This window comes from Vanellus vanellus, assembly GCF_965231255.1.
Source record: "Vanellus vanellus genome assembly, chromosome: 3".
Lineage (NCBI taxonomy): Eukaryota > Metazoa > Chordata > Aves > Charadriiformes > Charadriidae > Vanellus > Vanellus vanellus.
Window position 1 is genome coordinate 65,491,279 of NC_138907.1, and position 22,953 is coordinate 65,514,231.

Sequence of the window (22,953 nt, forward strand, 5' to 3'; positions counted from 1 at the left end):
TGAGGTCTCACAATCAAGAGAAGAACTTGGCTTTGGGCTTTATGAAAAAGGCGTCAGAATCAATCAGGCTGCTGCAGTACTGATTACATATGTGGGTTCTGAAACTGAGGGGAAAAAGGGAGACCTATAAAATGTCCCATGTTGCTTAGTGCTATAATGAGAGGCTAATTTTGCGTTCGGTCTGAATATTGTTTAGATTTAATTTTTTAGATCGTAACTCTTGAACTACCTGGTTCAGTAGACTAACATGCCTGGACGATATTGTTTCCCAAGATATACGTAATGGAAAGGGACTAATACAATGCAAATACTCCGAGGCAGACAGAAAATGAGAAGTAACGTCAAATAAAAGCAGAGGTGTCACGATGTGGGATTCTGAAGTACCAAAATAAGTAGTTTTGTTTATGGAAGTTGAAAAGAGGAAAACTGGGAAGTTAATTGTGGTATGGAGTCCCCTTCCCTGGAGATTTTCAAGACCCGCCTGGATGCAGTCCTGAGTAATGTGCTCTAGGCAATCCTGCTTTAGCAGGGGAGTTGGACTAGATGATCTCTAGAGGTCCCTTCCAACTCTGATAATTCTGTGATTCTGTATGTAAACAGAAAGCAGAGAGTGAAAAATTCACATGGGATGTGGGGAGACTTGAGTGTCTACTCTTCATGCCGTATTGCTGTTCTCACGATAGAACATAGCTACATTCAGCTGCAATACTTGTAGTGTATGTGGAAGCTGTTTTGGGATCAATGCTTCAAAGTTGACTTGGACTCTTACTTCAGAGACGACCAGATCTATCTAGTTGTTCTGTGTGATGGTGCTTTCCCTCCCTGTTAAAAGAAGTCGCTGTGGGAAGCTTTTGTTTATCTGTTTCATGTATTTCACAAGATTATTTCTTATCTTGCTTCTGTACACAGTGCTTCTTAGAGGAAATGTTTGGAGCTGGTATCTGTGCAGTTTGTATCCAGCTGCTTATCACTTCCACCTTAATGGGCGTATCACATACTCTTTGACTGGGGCTTACATGATAGTGAAGGGAAAACTCAATTTCTTTCCTATATTTTTATGGCTTCTTTGTCATTTGCATTCCTTGTGTTCTCTTTTTTTCCCCGTAGTGTGATTGCAGAAGAAAATGGCCATGCTAACACACCTCACAAAGGACTATTAACTGAAGACGCCAGTGTGGCTTCTGGGGTACTTGAGGCAGTCTCAAAATCTACTCTTTCATCCCAAGTAATGCAGGTTTCAGAAGAGCAGAATACAATGCCTACTCCAGTAAAAAAGTCAAGCAAAGCAAAACCGCAAATAGATGTGAAAGCGGAGTTGGAGAAGAGACAAGGAGGAAAGCAACTGCTTAATTTGGTGGTAATAGGTAATAGTGTTAAATTACATTTTTTTTACCAACCTAGAAATTAAAAACTGTGTAGATTGAATCTGGAAGTGATACAGAAGCAAAACTGTCCTCTCTCCTGGGAAGGGAAATCTCATACCGTTTTCAGTCATATCTGCTTGACCATTATTGTTTGGAGGGCGTACATTCAGATGTCCTTGACGAGGGCAGTGAGGTTGACTTAGCTTCCTTTTTGACAGTATAGTAAAATATATTTTGATTTGGTTTCATTCTTGCAGTGTGTTCTTTTTAGTATGAATTTGGAGGTACTATATGGCTGTCATACTAACTGACTGCTTCAATAGACTGTCTCTCTGTATCTCTGTCTTACAGGATTATGAAATTCTATGGATTCCATAAGCATTATTATTGCATGTGATTTTCATATGTTTTAGTATATTTCTTCTTGTACTATACTTAAAGTGTGTAAATTAATACAATTGATATATTTATTTCCTTCCATAGGACATGTTGATGCAGGTAAAAGTACTTTAATGGGTCATCTGCTCTACCTTTTGGGAAATGTGAACAAAAGAACTATGCACAAATACGAACAGGAATCTAAGAAGGCTGGCAAAGCTTCCTTTGCCTATGCATGGGTCTTGGATGAAACTGGTGAAGAAAGAGAAAGGTAGAAATATCTTTTAATGGGAATTACCTTTTTTCCTCTGAAAGAACAGTATTTGTTAGGAAATATCAGTCTACTAATAATGCTTTGGTAGAAATATTCTAAATGTTTAAAGACACTCAATACTTACTAGGAAATATTTTTCTTTGTCTATATGAGTACCTGTTATCCAAATAAAAAAAAATACTGTCCTCGTTTGGTTATAAGAAATGCGAGTCAGAAGTTGAGTATTCACATATTTTCATGCTGTAGAGTGCAGGGTAGGACTATATACAATGCGGAATGCTTCTAGTAGCTGAGTTAGTTCATTTAAAGCTGCCTTTCTGGTTTATTGCTGCCAAATTTCTCTCAGTTTGGTTATCATTGTATGGGAAAGTTGCAGGTTAAATTTTTCTGTGAAAGGGTGTCAGAATTATAAACTAAGCACTGACATGTCACTTCATCACATGTGACTTGCATTACATTGAATATAAAATCTATAAATAAATTAATAGATTATATTTGTATTCTTTATAAACTGCCTTTAATTTATTAACTTGAAATATGAAATTTAAAATTAACTTTTATCATATTGAAAAAGTATGTAATGGGAAACAGTGAAGCTAATTTAAAAAAAAAAATCTGTAAGAGCTTTTTAGAACACTATATGGGAAGCTAAAGACATGATATTCTGTGTTCACAAAATAAAAAAAGGCATTTTCTTATGCGTTTATGTTTTTTCCAATCACTTGTCACCCATGGTTTCATAGCGTATAAGCTCTTCTGGCTGGAAAGATAACCTTCACAATGTAAACTCATGTTGAAGAACATAGAATATAGCAGTCCCTATTGAGTGTGTAGCTGCTGTTGTTTTTAAAGGTGGATACACTTTTGCAGCATCTGTGTATATAGCCTTTGTGTATATTTGCCTTTGTGAGTCCTTTTATTTACGAAGTGCACATACAAGCCTGAGTGGGAGGTTGTGTGTTGGGGGGTGCAGATACAGGGAAGGAGGGGAACAATCCTGAAGCAACCAAACATAAATTTTAAAAGTAGCCTTACATCTGTTAGGGCTGATGATATTGTAGTGGTAGTGTTGTCGTGAATGGGGGAAAGGTCTTTTTCTTAATCCCCGTAAATGTAGCTGGGTGTAAAATGGACAAACTTTGAAGATCTGTAATAGAATGATTAAATACCATATTGAGTGTGTTATTTTATTAATACAAGCTACCTTTGGTAGCTTGTAATTAACATGTGAAACTGGAAATAGAGACAAATATTTATTGCCTGCAAAGAGTAAAATGTTAACAGAAAGTACAGTCTGTGGAATAATTGTCATGATTCTTAAAAGTGATGTCCCTTGGTCTATGATTTTTCTAGTATCCAACAGTTACGCATTTATGTACCAGCTTTCTCTTCAGAAGATAAATTGTAATTATTAAGGGATAAGTTTTCTGAATTGGTATTTTTGATTAATTCCATTTTCTCTTTACTTTGAGTTTTGTATTTTTAAAGAAAAACTTTCTGGAGCCATCTGTAAATGTTCAGGGGGGTTGGGTGGTTATTTTATTGTTGGTTTTTTTTTTTTGTCATTGGAAATTGCATTTTAACTGTCTGTGCTAACGTGAAAAGTTTTGTCCCTTGAAAGTGCCTGTCTTCGTTGTCTATAAAGGGAGATGCAGGGACTAACGCAGATACAGACGTGTGCATGATAGGTGTTTGCATGTGATCAGATGAATCCTATCCTATGTGCTGTGCAGAACACGTGGATTGGAGTCAAAGTGCTGTGATCCCTCCTTGAAAATCAGCAGTTCTGCATGTAGATCTTTGCAAATATATAACTGTATTCCTATAGTCCCATACCTTCTACTTTTTTTTTTATTCTTGGCTATGTTTCTGTTACTGTATGATGCTTTTTTTCCTGAAGAGCTAAGTATTAAAAGTAGAATTAGTAATGATTTAAATACGCAGTACAATTTCCATGTTCATAGAATCATAGAATGGTTCAGATTGGAAGGGACCTTAAAGATTATCTAGTTCCCACCAGCCTGTCACGGGCAGGGACACCTTCCACTAGACCAGGTTGCTCAAAGCCCCATCCAGCCTGGCCTTGAACACTTCCAGGGATGGCACCTCAACAACTTCCCTGGGCAATTGTTCTAGTGCTTCACCAACCTCATAGTGAAAAATTTTTTCCTAATATCTGTTCTAAATCTTCCCTCCTCCAGTTTGAAGCCATTCCCTGTCATCCTCTCACTACATGCCCTTGTAAAAAGTCCCTCTCCAGCCTTCTTGTAGGTGCCCTTCAGATATTGGAAAGCTGCTATAAGGTCCCCCCGGAGTCTTCTCTTCTCCAGACTGAACAACCCCAACTCTCTGCCTGTCCTTATAGGAGAGGTACTCCAGCTCTCTGATCATCTTTGTGGCCCTCCTCCGGACCTACTCCAACAGGTCTATGCCCTTCTTATGTTGGGGGCTCCAGAGCTGGATGCAGTACTCTAGGTTGGGTCTCATGAGAGAGGAGTAGAGGAGCAGAATCACCTCCCTCGACCTGCTGGCCACACGTCTTTTGATGCAGCCCAGGATACGGTTGGCCTTCTGGGCTGCAAGCACACATTGCCAGTTCATGTTGAGCTTCTCATCAATCAGCACCCCCAGGTCCTTCTCCTCAGGGCTGCTCTTAATCCCTTTTACACACAGCCTGTATGTGTGCTTGGGATTGCTCTGGCCCCTGTGCAGGACCTTGCACTTGACCTTGTTGAACTTCATGAGATTTGCACAGGCCCGCCTCTCCAGCTGGTCCAGGTCCAGGCTCCCCTCCAGTGTGTCAACTGCTCCACACAGCTTGGTGGTGTTGGCAAACCTGCTGAGAGTGCACTCCATCCCAACATCCCCGTCACCAACAAAGATGTTAAACAGCACCGGTCCTAGTACTGACCCCTGAGGAACACCACTTGTCGCTGCTTGCCACTTGGATCAGGAGCTGTTGACTGCAACTCTTTGAGTGTGACCATCCAGCCAGTTTCTTATCCACCAGGATGTTGTGCAGAATGGTGTCAAATGCCTTGCACCAGTCCAGGACCCGTGGATGAATCTTGTCAGGTCCCACAGACTTGTGCACCTTCAGGTTCCTCAGCTGGTCTCAAACCTGGTCTTCTCCTACAGTGGGTGGTACCTCATTCTTCCAGTCCTTGAAGACTGAGGCAAAGAAGTCACTGAGTATCTCAGCTTTCTCCATGTCCTGGGTGACCACGTCTCCCGTTTCCTTCCTGAGCGGGCCCACATTTTGCCTAGTCTTCCTTTTGTCACTGATATACCTGTAGAAGGCTTTGTTGTTGCCCCTGATGCCCTTGGCCAGGTTCTGGGCTTTAGCTTTCCTAACCTGATCCTTGGCTGCTTGGACAATTTCTCTGTATACCTCCCAGGCTACCTGTCCTTGTTTCCACCCTCTGTAGGCTTCCTTTTTGTGTTTGAGATTGTCCAGGAGCTCCTTATTCATCCATGCAGGCCTTCTGGCATTTTTGCCTGACTTCATCTTTCCTCTGTTCTCACTGTGCTTTTTGGGACATAATCTATGCTTTTGGGACATGGAGCTAGTACTATGAATTCTGGGTGTTTATTTCTTTGTGACTAGAGTTACTGAAAGGCAGCTCTAGAGGTCTGCTTTTCCAGCAAGCAGGTTTCTTTCAAATTTTTTTGTGCAGGTTAAATCAAATGAAAGCTATAAAGTGATTTTATGATTGTGTTTTTAATACCTTACTTCATATTTCTATGAAGCTTTCAAAGCAGTTCTAATGATGTGTTGCGTATATGCTTTGTTCAAGGGGAGTGACAATGGATGTGGGTATGACCAAATTCGAGACAAAGACTAAAGTAATTACACTGATGGATGCTCCAGGCCACAAAGACTTCATTCCAAATATGATCACAGGAGCTGCACAGGTAGAGATGGTTGAAAACTCTTTTTCCAGTAGCATTATTACTTATAACTTTTTCTTAAATTGGTTTTCTTCTGCTTTTAAAATTGAAGATGAAATGGAATTATTGATGGTGCTAAGATATTTTTGAGGTTTACATGAGTTTTCTAAACTTAAAAAAAAAAAAAGTGTTTGTTTAACGGCAGTTGCTTTTCTTTTTTTGGGACGTTAACTTTTTGGAGGAGAGTCTTATTAGGGAAGTAATTTGAATACTGAGTTGCAGTTTGATAAAATCAGAGTTGAGCTTTGAAAGCTATTCAAATGTGGCATATGTCTACTCAACAAGAAGTTCTGTGAAAGTGGTCTTGTAAAGATTTTGAGTGGTTTTGAGCTGAAAGAAAAAAGATTTGGAGAGGTCAAACAGAAGGCATTCTTCTGTTTAACAATGTATTTTATATGAGATGAGAAAACAACATAGATAAAGTTTATGCAGAATGCATATGTATTGTCAATAGGATATTTGCAGACACTATGTGTCACTTGCTTTACAAACAGTGGGTAAAGTCAAAAGTATTGGGCACTCCACATCGAATTCAGTATGGCACTTACCATTCTCATATAGGTTAGTTACTTAATTATGGAAATAATAAATCAGAGGAAGGGAAGAATAACGTGGTTACATGACATAAAATGCGTGAAACTTTTTCCACTTAAAGGCATCTTTTTTAAACAGTAGAGTTGATTCTCCAAAGTAGAGGTATAATCAAACATTTTATTTTTTTTTTCCTGAAGCTAAACGACTGTATAGAGGTTTTTGCTTTGTGCACATCATTACAGTCTGAAATGTGAATTTTATCTTAAAATACCAGTAAGGATGGGTACTGTGATTTTACAGATAGAGAACTACTGTAGGAAGACTGGTTTGCCCCAAATTCTGCTTTAGCTCTTAAACAGAGCCTCGGTAAGGATTCAGACCTTGTGACTCAGTGGTGAGGCTGCAGAAGAGTCAGAATTTTGCAAAGTATTGTGGAGTGTATGTTGTAGGTAGCTCAGGAGTTTTAAAATTAGAAATGGGTCTTTAATTTCAGAACAGTGGAAAATGTTGACTCATCCACGCCATTTTCTTTGCAACTTCAATTTAAATTGGTTTGTCTTTTGGGGGAAAAGTAGTACAGGGAGAAGTGTTAAGAGAAGACTTGCAGATCTACCAGCAGTTGTATCAGTTCAGCAGAAGATGGGGCTGGCCAAATAAGATTTGGTATGTCTGTGTTCCCCCAGCTCTCAGGATGGTGAGGGGCTGGTCTGTTTTGAAGCCTGTTAAGGAATCACTGAAACTTGGCAAGTTTCTGTTGCCTACTAGAGTAGGCTCAGCGCTGAAGCAATGGGTAGAAGAAAGCAAATGTGGAAATGGCTCTGATGCCTTTCTATTGTGGAGAATTCTGTTAGGAGGTGAATCCCCAACTGCTGTTATGCAAAATGCAAATCAGCCTTATCAGGGCCAGGATCTGGCCTTTGATATATTATGGTTAATTCACGTAAGTCCCGAGGTACAAGTTTTCTGATTTAGAAAATACAGGATGTCTATTTTTTTTGAGGGAGTAGTTCACTGCAATGCACTTCTGAGGCTGAGCGCTGTGGGGAAATTCATCCCTTGTCCTTTTCCCATTCTCACACTTGTGCTGTCTCTGTATGAGCTGTGGGGATTTCACGGCTAGGGCAAGGCGAGGGGAATTCGGAGCCAGGACAATGTGCTATCTCCGATCCTTCTCCTGGCATCCTGAAGCATAAGCATATAAAGAAAGGGAGAAAGTCCAATTTTTGTCTCCTTTCTCTTTCCCTTATGTCCATCTTGTTAGTCCTATGAAATTGTCTTACACCTGCCTCTTGACAGTAGTACCTTTATTGTTCATGCCTGTTGCCATTGCCTGGTACGTGCTGATGGTGTAACTGGTTGTTACTTACCAAAGGAGGAAAAGTAGAAGAAATATTAGCAGTGTTTAAAGCTAACAGCAAAATCTGTGGGTTTTCCCTATGTTTACATGCTGACTTCTGTGCAGTGCTGTAGACTGCGTGATACCTATTTGCTCTCAATGTTCTGGCAGAGAGTTTGCCTAGATGATGAAATAGGCTACTTTGTCTTTTCCACCTCATAATTTTGGCATACTCCAGTGTGTTGAGTGGACTGTGAAGCAACGAGGTCCAACATGCAGTCAACCAGTTGTCCCACTTGTACAGTGAAGTAATTTATCTGTAATTTTTGCAGCGTCTCACTATGAAGGTGTCCAGTCTGACGCAGGGAGAACTGGACGTTGTGCTCATCCCTGTTCTTAAGCTTCTGGAGCACGGGCCGCTTTTGTTTAGTTGGGGTCTGTGCAGCACATCCATAGCAGGTAGTTTGAAGAAGACAGGCTCCCAAAACCAAGAACTGGCTTGTGTTTAACAGAAAATGGTGGTGTATGACATGAGATGACGTAATGCCATAATATCTCACTGAAGTGGGTATGACACAGATAGGACTGAGCAGCTTCAATTACATTTGAAGCACATTCAGATTCCTCCCGTGTGAAGTACACTTTTTGTGAAATGTTACTGATTGACATATTTACCTAGATTGTTTCCACCTCTTAACCACTTTTGCACTTTTTCGTTAATCTAGGCTGATGTGGCTATTTTGGTTGTGGATGCTGGCAGAGGAGAGTTTGAAGCAGGGTTTGAGACAGGTGGACAAACTCGAGAACATGGATTATTAGTGCGCTCTCTTGGAGTGACACAGCTAGCTGTTGCAGTCAATAAAATGGATCAGGTAAGTGCTTAATTTTTTCATTTAATTGGCGGGCTTCCATCTAGGATTGTGGATCCTAAGTTTAAGGATCAATGTTGTGAATCTAATAAAGTATTCTTCCTTTCTTTGACTCTCAGCTCTGTCTCTTGTGTTTGGACTTTACAATACTTGGTGGGTTTTTTTTAATGAGTGTATTTTCAAAGCACACAGAAGGGTAGTTTTGATGCTAAAATGAATAGGGGTCCCTCCTGTACTTGAGAAAATCTCAAGTAAGCAGTTAACCCTGTGGCATCTGCAAGGGCATCTTGGTTGTCATTCAGGTCAAGACTCCAAGAGCTTTATTTAAACCTGGTAAGGTGTGTTAAATATTACTAGTTGTGTTTTAGATTATTACTATGTTGTATATGTTCTTGCTGACTCTGAATTTTGTGTGAACTTAAAAAACCCAAACCAAAACAACGTGCTGTTCAAGGACAGATCAAACTAAAGGGGCTTGCAAGTTAAGTGGTGTGGTTTTTGCTATTAATAATTGTCAATGTGTATGCTTTTATGTATTTGACTATGAATCCACCTGGAAATCTCATCTTTATAAATCCATTGGTTGCTGCGTGTGAAGAACACCTACTGATACTTCAGAGTTGATGACATGCAGCTGTATGTTTGACTTATGGTCATCTACAATTTTATTGTCATAATCTGTTTTCTATTTTAGGTCAATTGGCAACAGGAAAGATTTCAGGAAATCACGAGTAAGCTCGGCCAATTTCTTAAACAAGCTGGCTTTAAGGTAATGTAAACTTGTGAGGTCTTTGTTGCTCTGTTCAGGCATTTGGGTAGGATGAGCTTTTCTTACAGTCAGGTTATTTTGTGTCACTTTCCTGCTACTACTGTGTGCACACAGTATAGCAGATTCCTTTTCTTACTGGCAGGATGTACATTGAGCCCTGGATAAGGTTAGTCAGTTCTTTGATACTCTGTCATCATCCTTTGTTTAGGTCTGTTGAATCTTTGGGGCACTAATCTCATTTTTTAGCTTCTTGGGATTGTTGTCTACAAAGCAGAAGAAACCAAGGATTGTCTATCTTAATGGTCAGGTTTACATGAATGACAGTAGAGAGTTATACCAGAGCAGGTGTCAGTGTAGATTGTGAACTCATAAGAATACTCTCCATTTGCCATAATTAACTGTTCTTCTCATGTTTCCTTGCTTCCAACTACTATCTGTTTGGACTGGCTGTGGCCTTCCTGAAATCCCTATGAATAAACCAGCAATTCAAACCGAAGTTTTGCCTGTCAGTTATGGAATTAGCGTGTGTTACCTGAACTCATTTTCTAGTTGTTAATGTTACTGTCATCATGTTTAAATATCTCCAACTCTATCAGGCAAGAGGTAAACAGAAAGGAAATGAATCCACTGAGTAATCTGCCATCTCCAGGGGAAATACAAATATGCCAACTGTTCTTTCATAGCTTAGATGCATAATATTGAAAAAATGCATCTCTTGCTTCTGCTAGAAGATCCTGTTGTTATGTATGTGTAACTTCTGTTTGTTTTCTTAATTAGGAATCAGATGTAGCTTATATCCCAACTAGTGGCCTTGGGGGTGAAAATCTGGTCACAAGGGGTCAGTCAAGTGACCTCACACAGTGGTATAAAGGAAAGTGTTTGTTAGAGCAAATTGGTGAGTGCAATTTCCCTCATTTAAAAACTAATATCTCTTAGTCCTGTGTATGTCAAAGCTTTTATTTTGGGGGACGTCTGGGACAAAGTCTTTGGAATGCGATACAGTTGATTTATCCCTAAGTGAGAAGTTGTTGAGATAGTTACTGAATACAGAAATTCTGAAAGGTCTTATCAATTTATTTGCAGATTCTTTCAAGCCACCACAGAGATCAGTGGATAAACCATTTAGGTTGTGTGTTGCTGATGTTTTTAAAGGTTGGTTGTTTTTTTAATGTTTTCATCATAATTTCACCAATATTTAACACAAGTGTTGAAAAATGATGTAAAAATAAGGCTTAAAGTAGAAGTCTTGTGTGCATCAGTAGTCTTGAGCAGGAATAGTAAGTTTTCAAGCACTGTTCTTTGTTGAATTTTAGATAGTACCACTGAGGAGAAACACACTGGAAAAGAAACTGAGGAGGAAAATCTGCCTGACCAGCTAATTAGCTATGTAATGAGTTGATGGTTCTGAGGGACAGAATTTGGGAGTTTCTCATTCCCAAACTGGTTCTTGTTGTCTAAATGAATGTTTCTTAAACTTTTTATGAGTGTGACTTTGAGCTTTTACCTTCAACTCCCTAGATTTTAAAAAAAGCTTGATGTGTTCTTTTTATGTTCATTGTTGTAGTGGTAAATAATGCTAAATTCCTTCATTTTGGTGGGGTGAGGTGGAAGAATAAGGTGGTGGTGGTGAGAAGGTTACAACCAGTCAAGGATTAATGAAAGGCACCTAGCTATTCCCTAGCACTAATAGAGATACGGACAGCAAGTATCTATAACAAGTATAAGCAAGTATCTATTCCCATTGTCTGGAGAAAATAGACTGCCTTGAGCCCTTACGTTTTTTTTGATTTATTCTTTTTTTTCCTGTTTAATGTATTTACAAGTAATTTAGAAGAAATAAGGTTTGTAACACTCATCCCATTTCAAATGTTCCATGGGTCCCCTGAGAAATGTTGCAAGCTAAAATGACAGCATGATTTGAAATGCTGTAAATATTTGTAATCAAATATTATTATTGAAATTCATATTTAAAAAGAAATTTTACTTTATATGTAGGGTATTTATAGGGGAAGTACAAACAAACCAGATGAAAATACTGATCGTAGTTGGAAAAAATCAGTTTTGTGCAATGTTCATGTGGGTCTTTGAGAAAACACTAGATGCTGCACGTGCCCTGGGTTAGCTGACTTAAGGTACTGAAGCCATAACGTTAAATATTGAAACTCTGCATGAGAATTTACCCTAGTGTGTTACCACTAGTTTCATCATCTAGGCCTTCACTGTTGGTTTTTTTTATATTTCTTTTTAATTTTGTGAGCTGTGGGAAAGTGTGGTAGGAGTATTGATTGAGATCTTTCAAAATATTGTCACAGCTTTTTTGTTGCAATAATCACTTTTGTGTTGAGCTAAGTTTCACAAAATGACCGTTTTGACAAAATCCACTCTTTGGAAAAGTCTGGGTTTTTTTGCTGAAGTATGAAAAAAAAAAAAAAAAAAAAAAAAAAAAGCTTTGTAAAGGACTCAGTTTACATATACAGGGTTTTTTACTAAATGTGTCCTTTTAGGTGTGTTTTTTCAGGCTATTTCTTTCTTACCTTGTGATCTCAAAACTTAATTAACTTGTATGACACCAGAGGAAGTAGCTGCAGGTACGAGTACATGAAGCAACAGTTGTTCTGAGCTCTATTCCAGTGCCTGTGCATGCTCAGGAGGAGCTGTCTGTCCATAGAAGTGTGTAAAAAGTGAGAGTGCTGAGTATACTCTTATGTAGTTTGGAAAACCCCTTTCTTTATTAAGGTTACCCACATGTATGATTCATCTACCTCAGCCTGATTTTAGCTGTTGTCTTCCATAGCCCTCATAATATTCTCTCCAGGCCAACTATCTCCTCATTCAAGAGGTCCCAGTAAATTCCTTCACTGCTGCAGCAGTCCCCACTTACCATATTATAATGCTGTCTAAGGTATGACTTGACCTGACTTTAGAAAAGCCTTGTCCAGCAGCCAAATCCTGAGGACAAAGAACATGTCCTGGCAGAACCTGAGTACCACGATACACAGAAATTAAGCCATTTTTTATGCCCTGATTCTGTCCCTCACTATCCATTCTGTACTTGGATTGATTTAAAGGGGGCCTGAAGAAACTTGATGCTTTGCAGGAAGCAATCAGCATGGGAGAGGGTGAAGCTTCAAACAGCATGCTGGTTTACCAAGCCAGAGCTGGTGATGATGTTTAAAAAAAAAAAAAAAAAAGAGAGAGAGAGAAACTGTTCTTGATCGTGTTTGGGGGTGTTTGGAACCTTGAAGAACTGGTTCGTGTTTCTGGTTGCTTGCAAGTGCTTGAGAGCCAGCTTCTTCAGGTTCTTTTGTATACCACACTGAGGTGGTAATTTGTACCATGACTTGAGGCTTCTTTTTCTAGCAAGCGTCTGCTGCTCCAGTTTTCTGTTCCTTTGACATCTGATGTCATCTGTTAATTGGCTGCATTCATCTCATTTGCTGGAGTGAATAGAGAAAATTAGCTTGCAGGCATAGTGGTAGTATCTTTCGAGCTAGATAGATGTAAACATTCATCAATAATGGTGATGAATGCAAAAAAGCAAGTTGGTAGTATGTGACCTCAAGATTTGAGGTCAATTTGCTCTTTTGAATTCAGCTTGAAATTAAGCTTTTAATCTAATGTGACACACAAAATACTAAGATGCTTGCTTATCACACGTTCAGCAAAAGGTATATTTGTTGTTTGTATGGATACTGAAAATGTCATTGTGGAATCACTTCAGAGGATTCTCTTTAAACACACCTGCAAACACATACTAAGGAGATGAGGCATTTCTTAAGGTGTATGTGCATAAATGTGCGTGTGTAGCACATCTACTGAAAATAACTGAAATACTCAAATAATGAACAGAGTATTAGAACATTGAAGCAGAAAAACTTTATTCAGAAACCCTTAAGTCATCCACAATTGTAATAGCTCCTTGTATTAAATAGGACTGAATCAATCTTTGACTTTCCGGGAGCAAAAGTAATATGCAGGCAGAACATGTAGGTTTCTGACTGAATTAAACAGTAAATGGCATAGGAATTTGCACCTGTAAGCATGAAAATTTTTATGAGGGAGCTCTGGTATGTTTTTTTATCTGTAGTTGTAGTTAGAAAGTGCTGAATTAAATAAAATTGCTAGAAATTAAGGGTCTTAATATAATATTGAAAAACTAAAAAATATTTCTTCATGCACCTACATTTGTTAAAAGAAGTATATTTCTCCCTTACTTCTGAAAAACATAAGATCTAGAGGTTTTGAATTTAATGTTTCATTTTCATTATGATGCACAGCTGGCTAACTTGCAAGTACTGAATGCTGCTGGGGGAAAAAAAGTCTTTATTATATTAAAAACTTATCTTTGCATTGCTGAAGGCCTAACTTGCGATGGGAAATTGACCTTATTATGAAATTTTTTGAAATTATAACTGTGTTTATTACAGACCAAGGATCAGGATTTTGTGTGACCGGTAAAATAGAAGCAGGCTATGTTCAAGTTGGAGAAAGACTTCTGGCAATGCCTCCCAATGAAACTTGCACTGCAAAAGGTACAGTCTTCAGAAGCATGTTTACTTTCAGGTCAATACTGGGCTAGAAGCAGTTACTGAAATGGTAACAGACTGTCAAACTGATACTAACTGTCAAACATAAAATGTGAAAGCATAAAACGAATTTCTTTAGATGTGACTGTGTCTGTATAAATATGTCTATGAAGAGTATGTGAAATCTTGCATGTTTTTTTTAACCTTTTTTTTTTTACCATATCAGATATTCCAAATGTTATAGCCTCATGAATTTTGACATTACTTTATGAAAAACCTGTAAAAACATCTGAGTTCCAGCAATGTCTATGAAAACGTGCAGTACAGGAATCATTAATATGCAGCTTTGCTGCGGAGTGTTACTGCTGTTAGGAAGTGTGAGGATGTTGAACAACCTTTAGAAATTAATCTTATGGACTAGATGTGAAAAAGCTTGAGAATTAAGTCTCTGCTATTTGATGTTCATGATGTTTGTCACTGATCCTTTTATAATATACAAACTTTCAGGATGTAATTGTCCTGAGCAACAACAAAAGAGAAGAAAATTGGATTTAAATTTCAATGCAGTTGATTTCTGAAAAGAGGAATAGCTGTCAAGATGTTAAATGTTTAGCTGTTCCCTGATTAAGCTTGCTGGTTTTGTACTGCAGAGTTGTTTTTGTTTCATATGCAAACAAAGATAAAATTGTGATTTTTATTCCCCCCACCCATTGACCAATGACTAAAAAATTAAGCCCTGAAAATAAATGAATAGGTTTCTGTATACAACTGTTTAGTCTGAATTCAGCAATGTGCTGGTTCGACTGTCCTGTTCTATTCCAGAACCAGCTCGTTCAGTGTCAATTTATATGGTTGTGTGCAGATTGTTTGTATGCACAGGAATGTTACAATAACACGGATGAATGTGGGTATCGGGCCACTGTAGTCACTACTCTATTTTGGGAATGGAGGAAGTACTGTGGAAAAAGATGTATTTTGTCGGAGTATCTCCGGTGGTACAATTCTGTGTTTTTATTTCTTTCGTGCTGCCTCTCGTATGGCTGAAATGCAGGTGAAGGTTGGGGGTATTAGTTCATTAGGCATGTATTGTTTATATTTAATGTAAAGAAGAGATGATTTATCATACAATATTTACTAAAGGTAGTGTGTACATCAGGATTCCTTCCAGTTTTTCATTTCAAGAGGCTGAGGTTTGTTTATTCTGTGAGAATGACACATATATGTGAAATAATTATCAACACTGCTTAAAAAAACAGTACTTAACGTGCTTGTAGTTGAATGATGCTTTCTGGCATGTTTTTGACAAGTGGTTTTGGGAATAGATTTGCAAATCAATAAATACAGTCTGTTGTGAAATAGAACTAGATCCTGTAAATGTATTCAGTGTTCATAAAAAGTGGGGGGTTTCTCTTTCCTTCTTTGTGTCTAGCAGAAACCTCAAAATGTTAAGTCGGGAGCAATTAGTTTTATCCTCACCCACCAGCCAGGTTATCTTGTAAAGCGATTAAAATACATCAAAATCAGAATAAAATTACTTTTAAAGGTGCTTTCTAATAGACGCGACGTCGTGAACGAAAGGCATGAGTTACGCTTTTTTATGAAAGAGTCAGCAAACCCACTTAAGGTAAATGAAAGTTGACATAGTACCATTAAAGTATATGAAAGATGCGGTCTAGGGTGTGCGTGTGCCTCAAAGGATGGGTGGGGCAGATACGGAGATATTAGTACTACGGCATTTTCAGGACTGCGTCATCTGCGCTGTGTGACAAGTGCCAGGTCCCCTCCTCTGGCTGAAATAGAGCCATGTTATTGTGCAGGGTGGGGTGAGAGAATAGTGCATCCTCACTAAGGGGGAAAAAAAAGCTTCCTCAGTCTTCTCAGTTAAAAAGCTTTTACTCTCAACCCATTCATACTGAAAATTGATGAGTAATGGTTGATGAAGCACAAATGGCCCAAACAGAGCTGTTTGTTTGTAGCTCAGAACCTAGGTACTTCACTGTGAGGTTCTGTTCTTACTCATTTCCAGGAATCACACTGCACGATGAACCAGTTGATTGGGCTGCAGCAGGAGATCACGTTAGTCTCACTTTGACCGGCATGGATATCATCAAAATCAAGTGAGCAAAACTGGGTTTCAGTCTAAGTAACGGTTTGTTTTTAATGAAAAGCTTTATAACTATTACACTTAACAATCAGCGGTTTACTTGAAGAATGATGTGGCTACCAGGATATTTAAAACCGAAGTGATGCATATCACCTGGCTTGCATGTACAAACGTTGGAAACATCTGCTTAGATGTACAACGGCAACCTCAGAAGAATACTGTTAGTTTTCATACTTTGCCCTACCTAGTGCTGACTCTGGTAACCTTCAACGCCTTTTCCTTAAGACTTGTCCTTGGACGTTTTAATTGCTGAATTAAGTAAATCCTAATTGCTAAATGAAACAAAAGATTTTTGAAGAGCTTATCGAATCATAAATCATTCTAACAAAAAGTATCCAAACAACTGCCATTGCGTACCAATAAGTAAATCTGGACAAGTGGAATGGATGGGAACTGATTATTCAACACACTTAGCTGCTTGTAATATTTGTTTCGGTAAATGTTTTGCTGACCCTCTTTTTTTGGGGTCTGAGACATTCAGTGAGACACCGCAAATCTCTTTGTGTCTATTTCAATCTGTAGGTTTCATGCTAAGTGTTAGCCTCAAGCTTTTAGGTGAGCATCAGTTGTTGTTCAGGCTAGAAAATTGGATCCATAATTTGTTCATTACATTCCAGTTGGACTTCAGACAACAAACTTCCAAGCTCCTGTTTGAAAAACTCCTTGCATTGGTAGTTTTGCAAAGTTACGCTCTGCTTTTAAGGGAAAAGCACAGGCTTTTCTGTATTGCCATTTCATAATGGGGTGTGATTCTCTGTGGTAAATGGGGAGGAAAGAAAAATTTGTCTTCTACTTGTTGAATGAAGCCTTGAGTCAATTCGTTACCTTGATGTCATTCATCATTTGGAGATAAATCGAGAAAAGGTACGAAGTTTTAAGTCCTCCTGATATAGATGAAATTTGATTACATCTGATGTATACGTTTAATCATGCTGTTCTCTTCAGTCATGTTTTTCTCGGTGGGATTAATTTTCCTTTTATTTTAAATGGCTAAAACTAGCTGCTCTGAAAGTTGTATCTAGTCTACCTTATTGACTTGTAATGAGCAGCAGCTTTCTTGTGACTTCATGTAGTTTTTGCACGAGTGCTGCTGAGAGCTTAAGTTTTGAAAGTCCTGATCATGATGTTCGTTTATCCACAAAATAGTTGAGTTACAGGCAGCAGCACTGCAATTTTGGGCACCCTGCAGTATTTTATGCTGTTGATCTGGAACAATTAATCTCTGAATGAAAGTCTAATTCTTCAAAGTACCTACACACAGGAAACAGTGACATTTTTAGAAACTGGTTAGCAATGGACGTAATTGTTCACTGAACTAGACAGACCTCTTCATGCATACCCACAAAATACCATAGACATTTGTCTAGGAATTAATTTCGTTACAGGTTTTAATATGGTATTCCTGATTTTTTTTTTTTTTTTTTTTGTCCCCCCTCTCCCCCCCCCAGTTATATTAAAGTGGTGTTGCCTTTGCTTTGTCTGTCTTAAATATTTTATATTTTTCCAATACAATGATTAGCATTCATATGTCAAGATAATATATCAGTTCATTCTCCTCTCTTGTAGTGTTGGCTGTGTATTTTGTGATCCCAAGGAACCCATTAAAGTTTGCACTCGTTTCAGAGCTCGGGTTCTCATCTTCAATATTGAGGTTCCAATCACTAAAGGATTTCCTGTAAGTCCCTGTGAAAGTTCCTGTGTTTGTTACAGGTTGCTCAGGCTTTTCCTCTCCATGCTCGAACCCCACAATATGAGAGGCATTTAGTGTCCAGGAGTGGTTCTGTCCCTCCAGAGGAAACGGGTTCTTCTGTAATTTGAAGAGGATGTAAGGAGCTATTGTGGCTGCTTGTGCATATTCTTACTGCCTTTTAATACATAGCTGAGCCATTTCAGAGAACATGAGTTCCACCACAGTCAGCCGAGGCTGTCCTTTAGAAAGCTCACACCTTGTAGGAGTATAATGATGCGCTTAGTTGTAAGATACCTTTTAAAATGAATAAAATATCAGTTCATGCTACAGCACTGCACTGAAGTGGCAAAAGCAAAACACTTAATGAAAAATTTATTTATGATGAATTAATACATGACCTTTGTGTCGTATCTGTAGAGATCACGAAGTTCAGGAACTAGGAACAGTTCCTGAATGTGAGGCAGACTCCTGTGAGAGAAGTTTTATAAGCATTTGTTTAAAAAAAAATCAGTCTTAAGTTGATGTTTTCAAGTATTAACACCTAGGATTTCTGATTATTGTAGAATATTTAATAATTAAAAAAAATATTTTTAGGTGCTTTTACACTATCAAACCGTAAGTGAACCTGCTACTATCAGAAGACTGTTGAGTGTCCTGCACAAAAGCACTGGTGAAGTGACAAAGAAAAAGCCTAAGTAAGTGTTTTGAATAGTTAATAATTACTCAAGAAATGGGCTGACTTTTGATTAATATACGTCAAGCAGGTTCTATTATGAAGCAGTAATATGTTCATAAGAATATGCTTTCGTTGTTTTAGTTGGTTTCATGTTTAGATTTCAGAGTGCTTTACAAAGCAAAAACCCCCTGCCTACTTAATAAATGCTGAGCGCTCGAGAAGTAAAATTACTTGCCTAAAATCACTTGAAGAATTGGGAATGAATCCTAGATCCACCAGCCCTGCACTTAAAGGATTTTTTTTTTTTTTTTTTTTTTTTTTACATTATCTCTTGTCTTCCTGTAAAACCATGGGATCCTTGGTATAATTCTGGAGGTGGGTTACTGTCTAAAATAAACTCGACTAGACAGTGGGTCAAAGAAAAAGAGATTTAGGGAGTCTTCCCATAGTTTAACTTGTATGGGAACATCCCGCTACTTGTTCAAAACTGTATTTGGGAAGAAATGTTATTTGATACATACAACCTTGTCAGAACAGAATAATCCTTTCCCAGAAATTGCATGGCTGAAACTGTTGCTGAAAGGTAGTGGGAAGAAAAATCATGACTTCTACAGAGCAATGAATTTGCTCTTTAGTCGTTGGGTTTGAAACAAAACTTGATTTCTACTAGACATGAAAAAGCAGGTATTAATGAGATACTAAACTTCAAAACAATTTGCTAAATGTCACGGTGGATGCTCTTGTCTAGAAGCGTTTAAAGAAAACGCGGATGCCTTTTTAAAAGGTATGCTCCAAGCAAATGAGTTTTCAGTCTGGTGGCTTGGGTTATATTTTAAATCAAGCTTGATCATTATACTTTTGGCTTTTTAAGTTGACTTTTTTAATTTATTCATCGTTCTCTTTTCCATTTATGCATGCATATATTTATAATGGAGTTTTCTGCTTATTGACCTGCAGGTTCTTGACCAAAGGACAGAATGCTCTAATAGAACTACAAACGCAAAGACCTGTTGCTCTGGAGTTGTATAAAGATTTTAAAGAGCTTGGGAGGTTTATGTTACGCTACAGTGGTTCCACTATTGCTGCAGGAGTTGTAACAGAGGTATGACATTTTCGTAACAGACTTTACAGTAAAGGAATGGTGTTAACTTTCACATAGCATTTAGTTTGTATGGTTAAGACCTGTTTTGCACCCTTTGCCCTAAAAAGTGAATTTATTCTGCTGAAAAAGAGACAGTGCTTTAGCAAGATGTGAGGAAAGCTTGCCACAGTTCTGCTCCATTTATTAGTAGCAAAAATGACTCTATTTAAAATTTTTGAATGTTGTACATTTTTCCCCCTCTCGAGTTTAAAAAATAACCCTTCACTATTTTATCATACATCAGTCTTTCTGAAATCTAATTGCCTGTATAAATATACTGGAAGTAGTTTGTAAATAAGAACTGTTGGCCATTTTTACTGTGGCTAGTTTGGGTCCCAGATCTTTTCCTGTTAGTGTTAAAGGCAGTAGTACATTTGATTCTTACCGATGCCTATAGATATTTTCTGATCCTTTGTAAGGGAGAAGCAGCAAAGGCTGTGGGGCTAAATATAAATGTTTTCCCTTCTACTAGGAGCAAAAAATATTAATGTCCCTCTATCTGTCACTTTAAAAAAACCTTGCTATGATTTTTGGATTAGAATTTTAAGTTCTAATTCTAGGCCTGAAGGAGAGCAATTTAGTCACATTAACTGAGTTCTGGTACTGAGACTTAAAGCTGAGTCATTTAGTGTCAAAACTTGGAACTAGAGCGTGAGAATTTCAGGCTTCTCCCTGTGTGTGTAGGAATGATGTGCTAGGTCTGTCAGAGGCTCTGTGCCTTATGGAGCTTTAATGCTCTTAACAATCTGTCTGATCTTAAGTAGGATCCAGAATTAAGGCCTTAATCCTGCACCCATTTTTCATTACATTTAACTTAAAGTGAATGGGGTCCTATTTAGATCTATGATGCCCAGCGTTTGTAGAACTGGGGACTAAATAACTAAATAATTTTTATTTGGGAATAACTATTTTACTACTTGTGATCTCGTTCTAGAGAATTTCAGAGCAAAAGGAATTACTTTTTCCACATTTAACTATATCATGTTGAAAAAAGCTGTGATTGTTTTGCATTTATTACTTCGTTTTTCACTGTAGCGTTTTTCTTTTCCATTTGCTTATATATTTAGATTAAAGAATGACAGTGGTGCCAGAACTTCCACCATCCAACCAAAATGCAATTGGATATCCAAACTTCTGTTTAAGAAACCGGTTACTTCAGTTGAAGGAACAAGTGCAATTAATTGGGGAGAAGACTATGATGACAAAAGTTAAATCATGTGAGACATCTCGGGAGCCTTTCATCAGTTTCTCCCACTGCAGAACAAGATGCCAACTGACAAGGAACTGCTAATGTTGCACTTCTCAATCTCAAGAATCTTGTGTGTTACTCCGTGAGGAATTTAACCCTTAGAGACCTTGATGGAAAAATCTTAGAAAGTTGAATTAGAGAAAAAGAGGATGAATCATCATGAAACAAACTCCTTACTTCCAGACATAAATTGTTTACATACTTTCTTTGATTTGCTTTTTTGCTGCACATTAATTCAGTAAAATAACTTTATTGGTCTAATATATTTTGAGGTTTGAGTTGAATGCGTATTCAGGGAAAAAAGAACTTTTACTTTGGTTTCAAGAGAATGGCATGTGGTATTATCCCAGGATTGTTTTCCCTGTCCCAAATTTATTTAAAAAAAAAAGTTTTCTCTTGCTGTGTAGTGGAAGCTGTGCCAACATTGGCTAATTTTATTTTTTAAACTATAAGAATAATAAAATAACTTTGTCTGAGCATAATTTTTGTCTCCTTGATCTTTTGTCGTTTAAACACTTCTAAATTGTGTTAAATCATTCTTTACTTTCCATAACTCAGAAGTTTCAGAGTAAACTTATGAGTTAAAACATGAAACTGGCACGCGACTTATCTTTCTGTGGAAATAATTTCAGTTTTTCTCACGTGTTACTCAGTGCATCTACTGCACGTACACATCTCTCATCCAGATTTAGTGCTCTTTTGAACAAAAGCTGGCAGTTTGATCATGGGATGTATACTAAAGCCATGTTGTCATGCTTGCTCAAGCCTGTAACTCCTTCCCACTTTTCAGTAATAGGGCAGGTGGAACCTCCCAACTGAAAAGAGGGTTCTTCTGCCACCTCCAACACAAATTTAGAACAGACACACTTTATGACAACTTGGAGGATTTATTTTCAATAGGAAGTGTGAGAGGACCACAGGTATTACGTGAGTGCGGGGTGGAGACAAGTCTACTTTGACCAGGGTTAGTAGCGTGGGGCAGTAACTGAAGTACTTGCTCCAGAGCATCAGTCCCTGGGGTTAACCGAAGTAAAGCTGTGCCCTGTGCAGTGAAGAATGCAAAAAGCCTGTGATTGTTATTTAGTTCAAAGTCGTGTGTCATCCCTAGCTACTCTTCCCACATGCTTTTTTTGGTAGGTAACTTTTTTTGCACTGACATGCACTGACATGCTTTAGCCCCAGTTCAGCAGATACCTTCGCTTGACCACACAGATAAATTATACTGTTGACTTGCAGGCACGTTTGTAGAAGTATTAGCAATGCTTTATGTGGAAATGACTTCTGTAAAATCTTACAAATCTGAAAACTGAAGTTTGTGAGTTATCACTATTGGGTTTTTTTTTTTTATAGTCCAGAAATTGCATTTAAATACTCCCCAGTTTCAACATGCCACTGTGAAGGTACCAGTGCCATTGTTGGATTCCAGAGATTCGTACTGCCAAGCTCCTGCGCTGAACCTGTTCCACTTGAGCTTACCTTCAAAACTTGAAAATGTTTAGGTTGCTTTTAAGACAGGGGACAGCTGGAGTGCTACAGGCAGAAGAATGTGTCTTCGGTTTTAAGGCTTCAGTAAATTCCTTGCTGTTGGTGGACAAGGAAGTGTGGTACAGGATGAACCCCTGTTAACCCTTCTCACACATGGTTGCTTTAAACTTTGAGACTTTGGCATTCTGTGAGTACAGAAAAGCTATTGTATGCGTTCCCAGGTTGTAGGCTTGGGACAGCCAGAGGTACTACCTAATCCAGTTTCAACATGACTGCAGTACCTTTTGGCATTGGTTTGAACTCTGCCCCGAGGCACCAGTTTGTTGGTGCATAAATGATTGTTGTGCAACAAAAACGTATCACCTTTGTTAGATCAATATGTGTTTACAGGTTGACCCACAAGGAATTTGATGGCTTGGCAGTGGTCTAGGGAGCAAAAACTTTCTAAACTGCTGATTGAGGCGTTCGCAATCTCCTGGTGACAACATACTGCTCTCCAATATGGGTGCAGTGTTTTGAATATCTCTGGAGTGTGAGGAGGTGGCAT

At 38.3% G+C, this 22,953-nt stretch overlaps 1 protein-coding gene across 4 annotated transcripts in view; it reads left to right on the forward strand.

The window, feature by feature from the left end:
• HBS1L (HBS1 like translational GTPase) overlaps positions 1-21,397 on the forward strand; it is a 64,471-nt gene extending 43,074 nt beyond the window's left edge. For all 4 annotated transcript variants that reach the window (XM_082481800.1, XM_082481801.1, XM_082481803.1 and 1 more), the window contains 13 exons: positions 1,108-1,364; positions 1,848-2,013; positions 5,814-5,931; positions 8,563-8,709; positions 9,401-9,475; positions 10,253-10,370; positions 10,559-10,627; positions 13,903-14,007; positions 16,028-16,118; positions 17,732-17,840; positions 18,450-18,550; positions 19,489-19,633; positions 20,740-21,397. In XM_082481800.1, the coding sequence (XP_082337926.1) occupies positions 1,108-1,364; positions 1,848-2,013; positions 5,814-5,931; positions 8,563-8,709; positions 9,401-9,475; positions 10,253-10,370; positions 10,559-10,627; positions 13,903-14,007; positions 16,028-16,118; positions 17,732-17,840; positions 18,450-18,550; positions 19,489-19,633; positions 20,740-20,751 (1,513 nt within the window). In that variant the 3' untranslated portion in view covers positions 20,752-21,397. The remainder of the gene's footprint in view (positions 1-1,107; positions 1,365-1,847; positions 2,014-5,813; positions 5,932-8,562; positions 8,710-9,400; positions 9,476-10,252; positions 10,371-10,558; positions 10,628-13,902; positions 14,008-16,027; positions 16,119-17,731; positions 17,841-18,449; positions 18,551-19,488; positions 19,634-20,739) is intronic.
• The last annotated feature ends 1,556 nt before the right edge of the window (positions 21,398-22,953 follow it).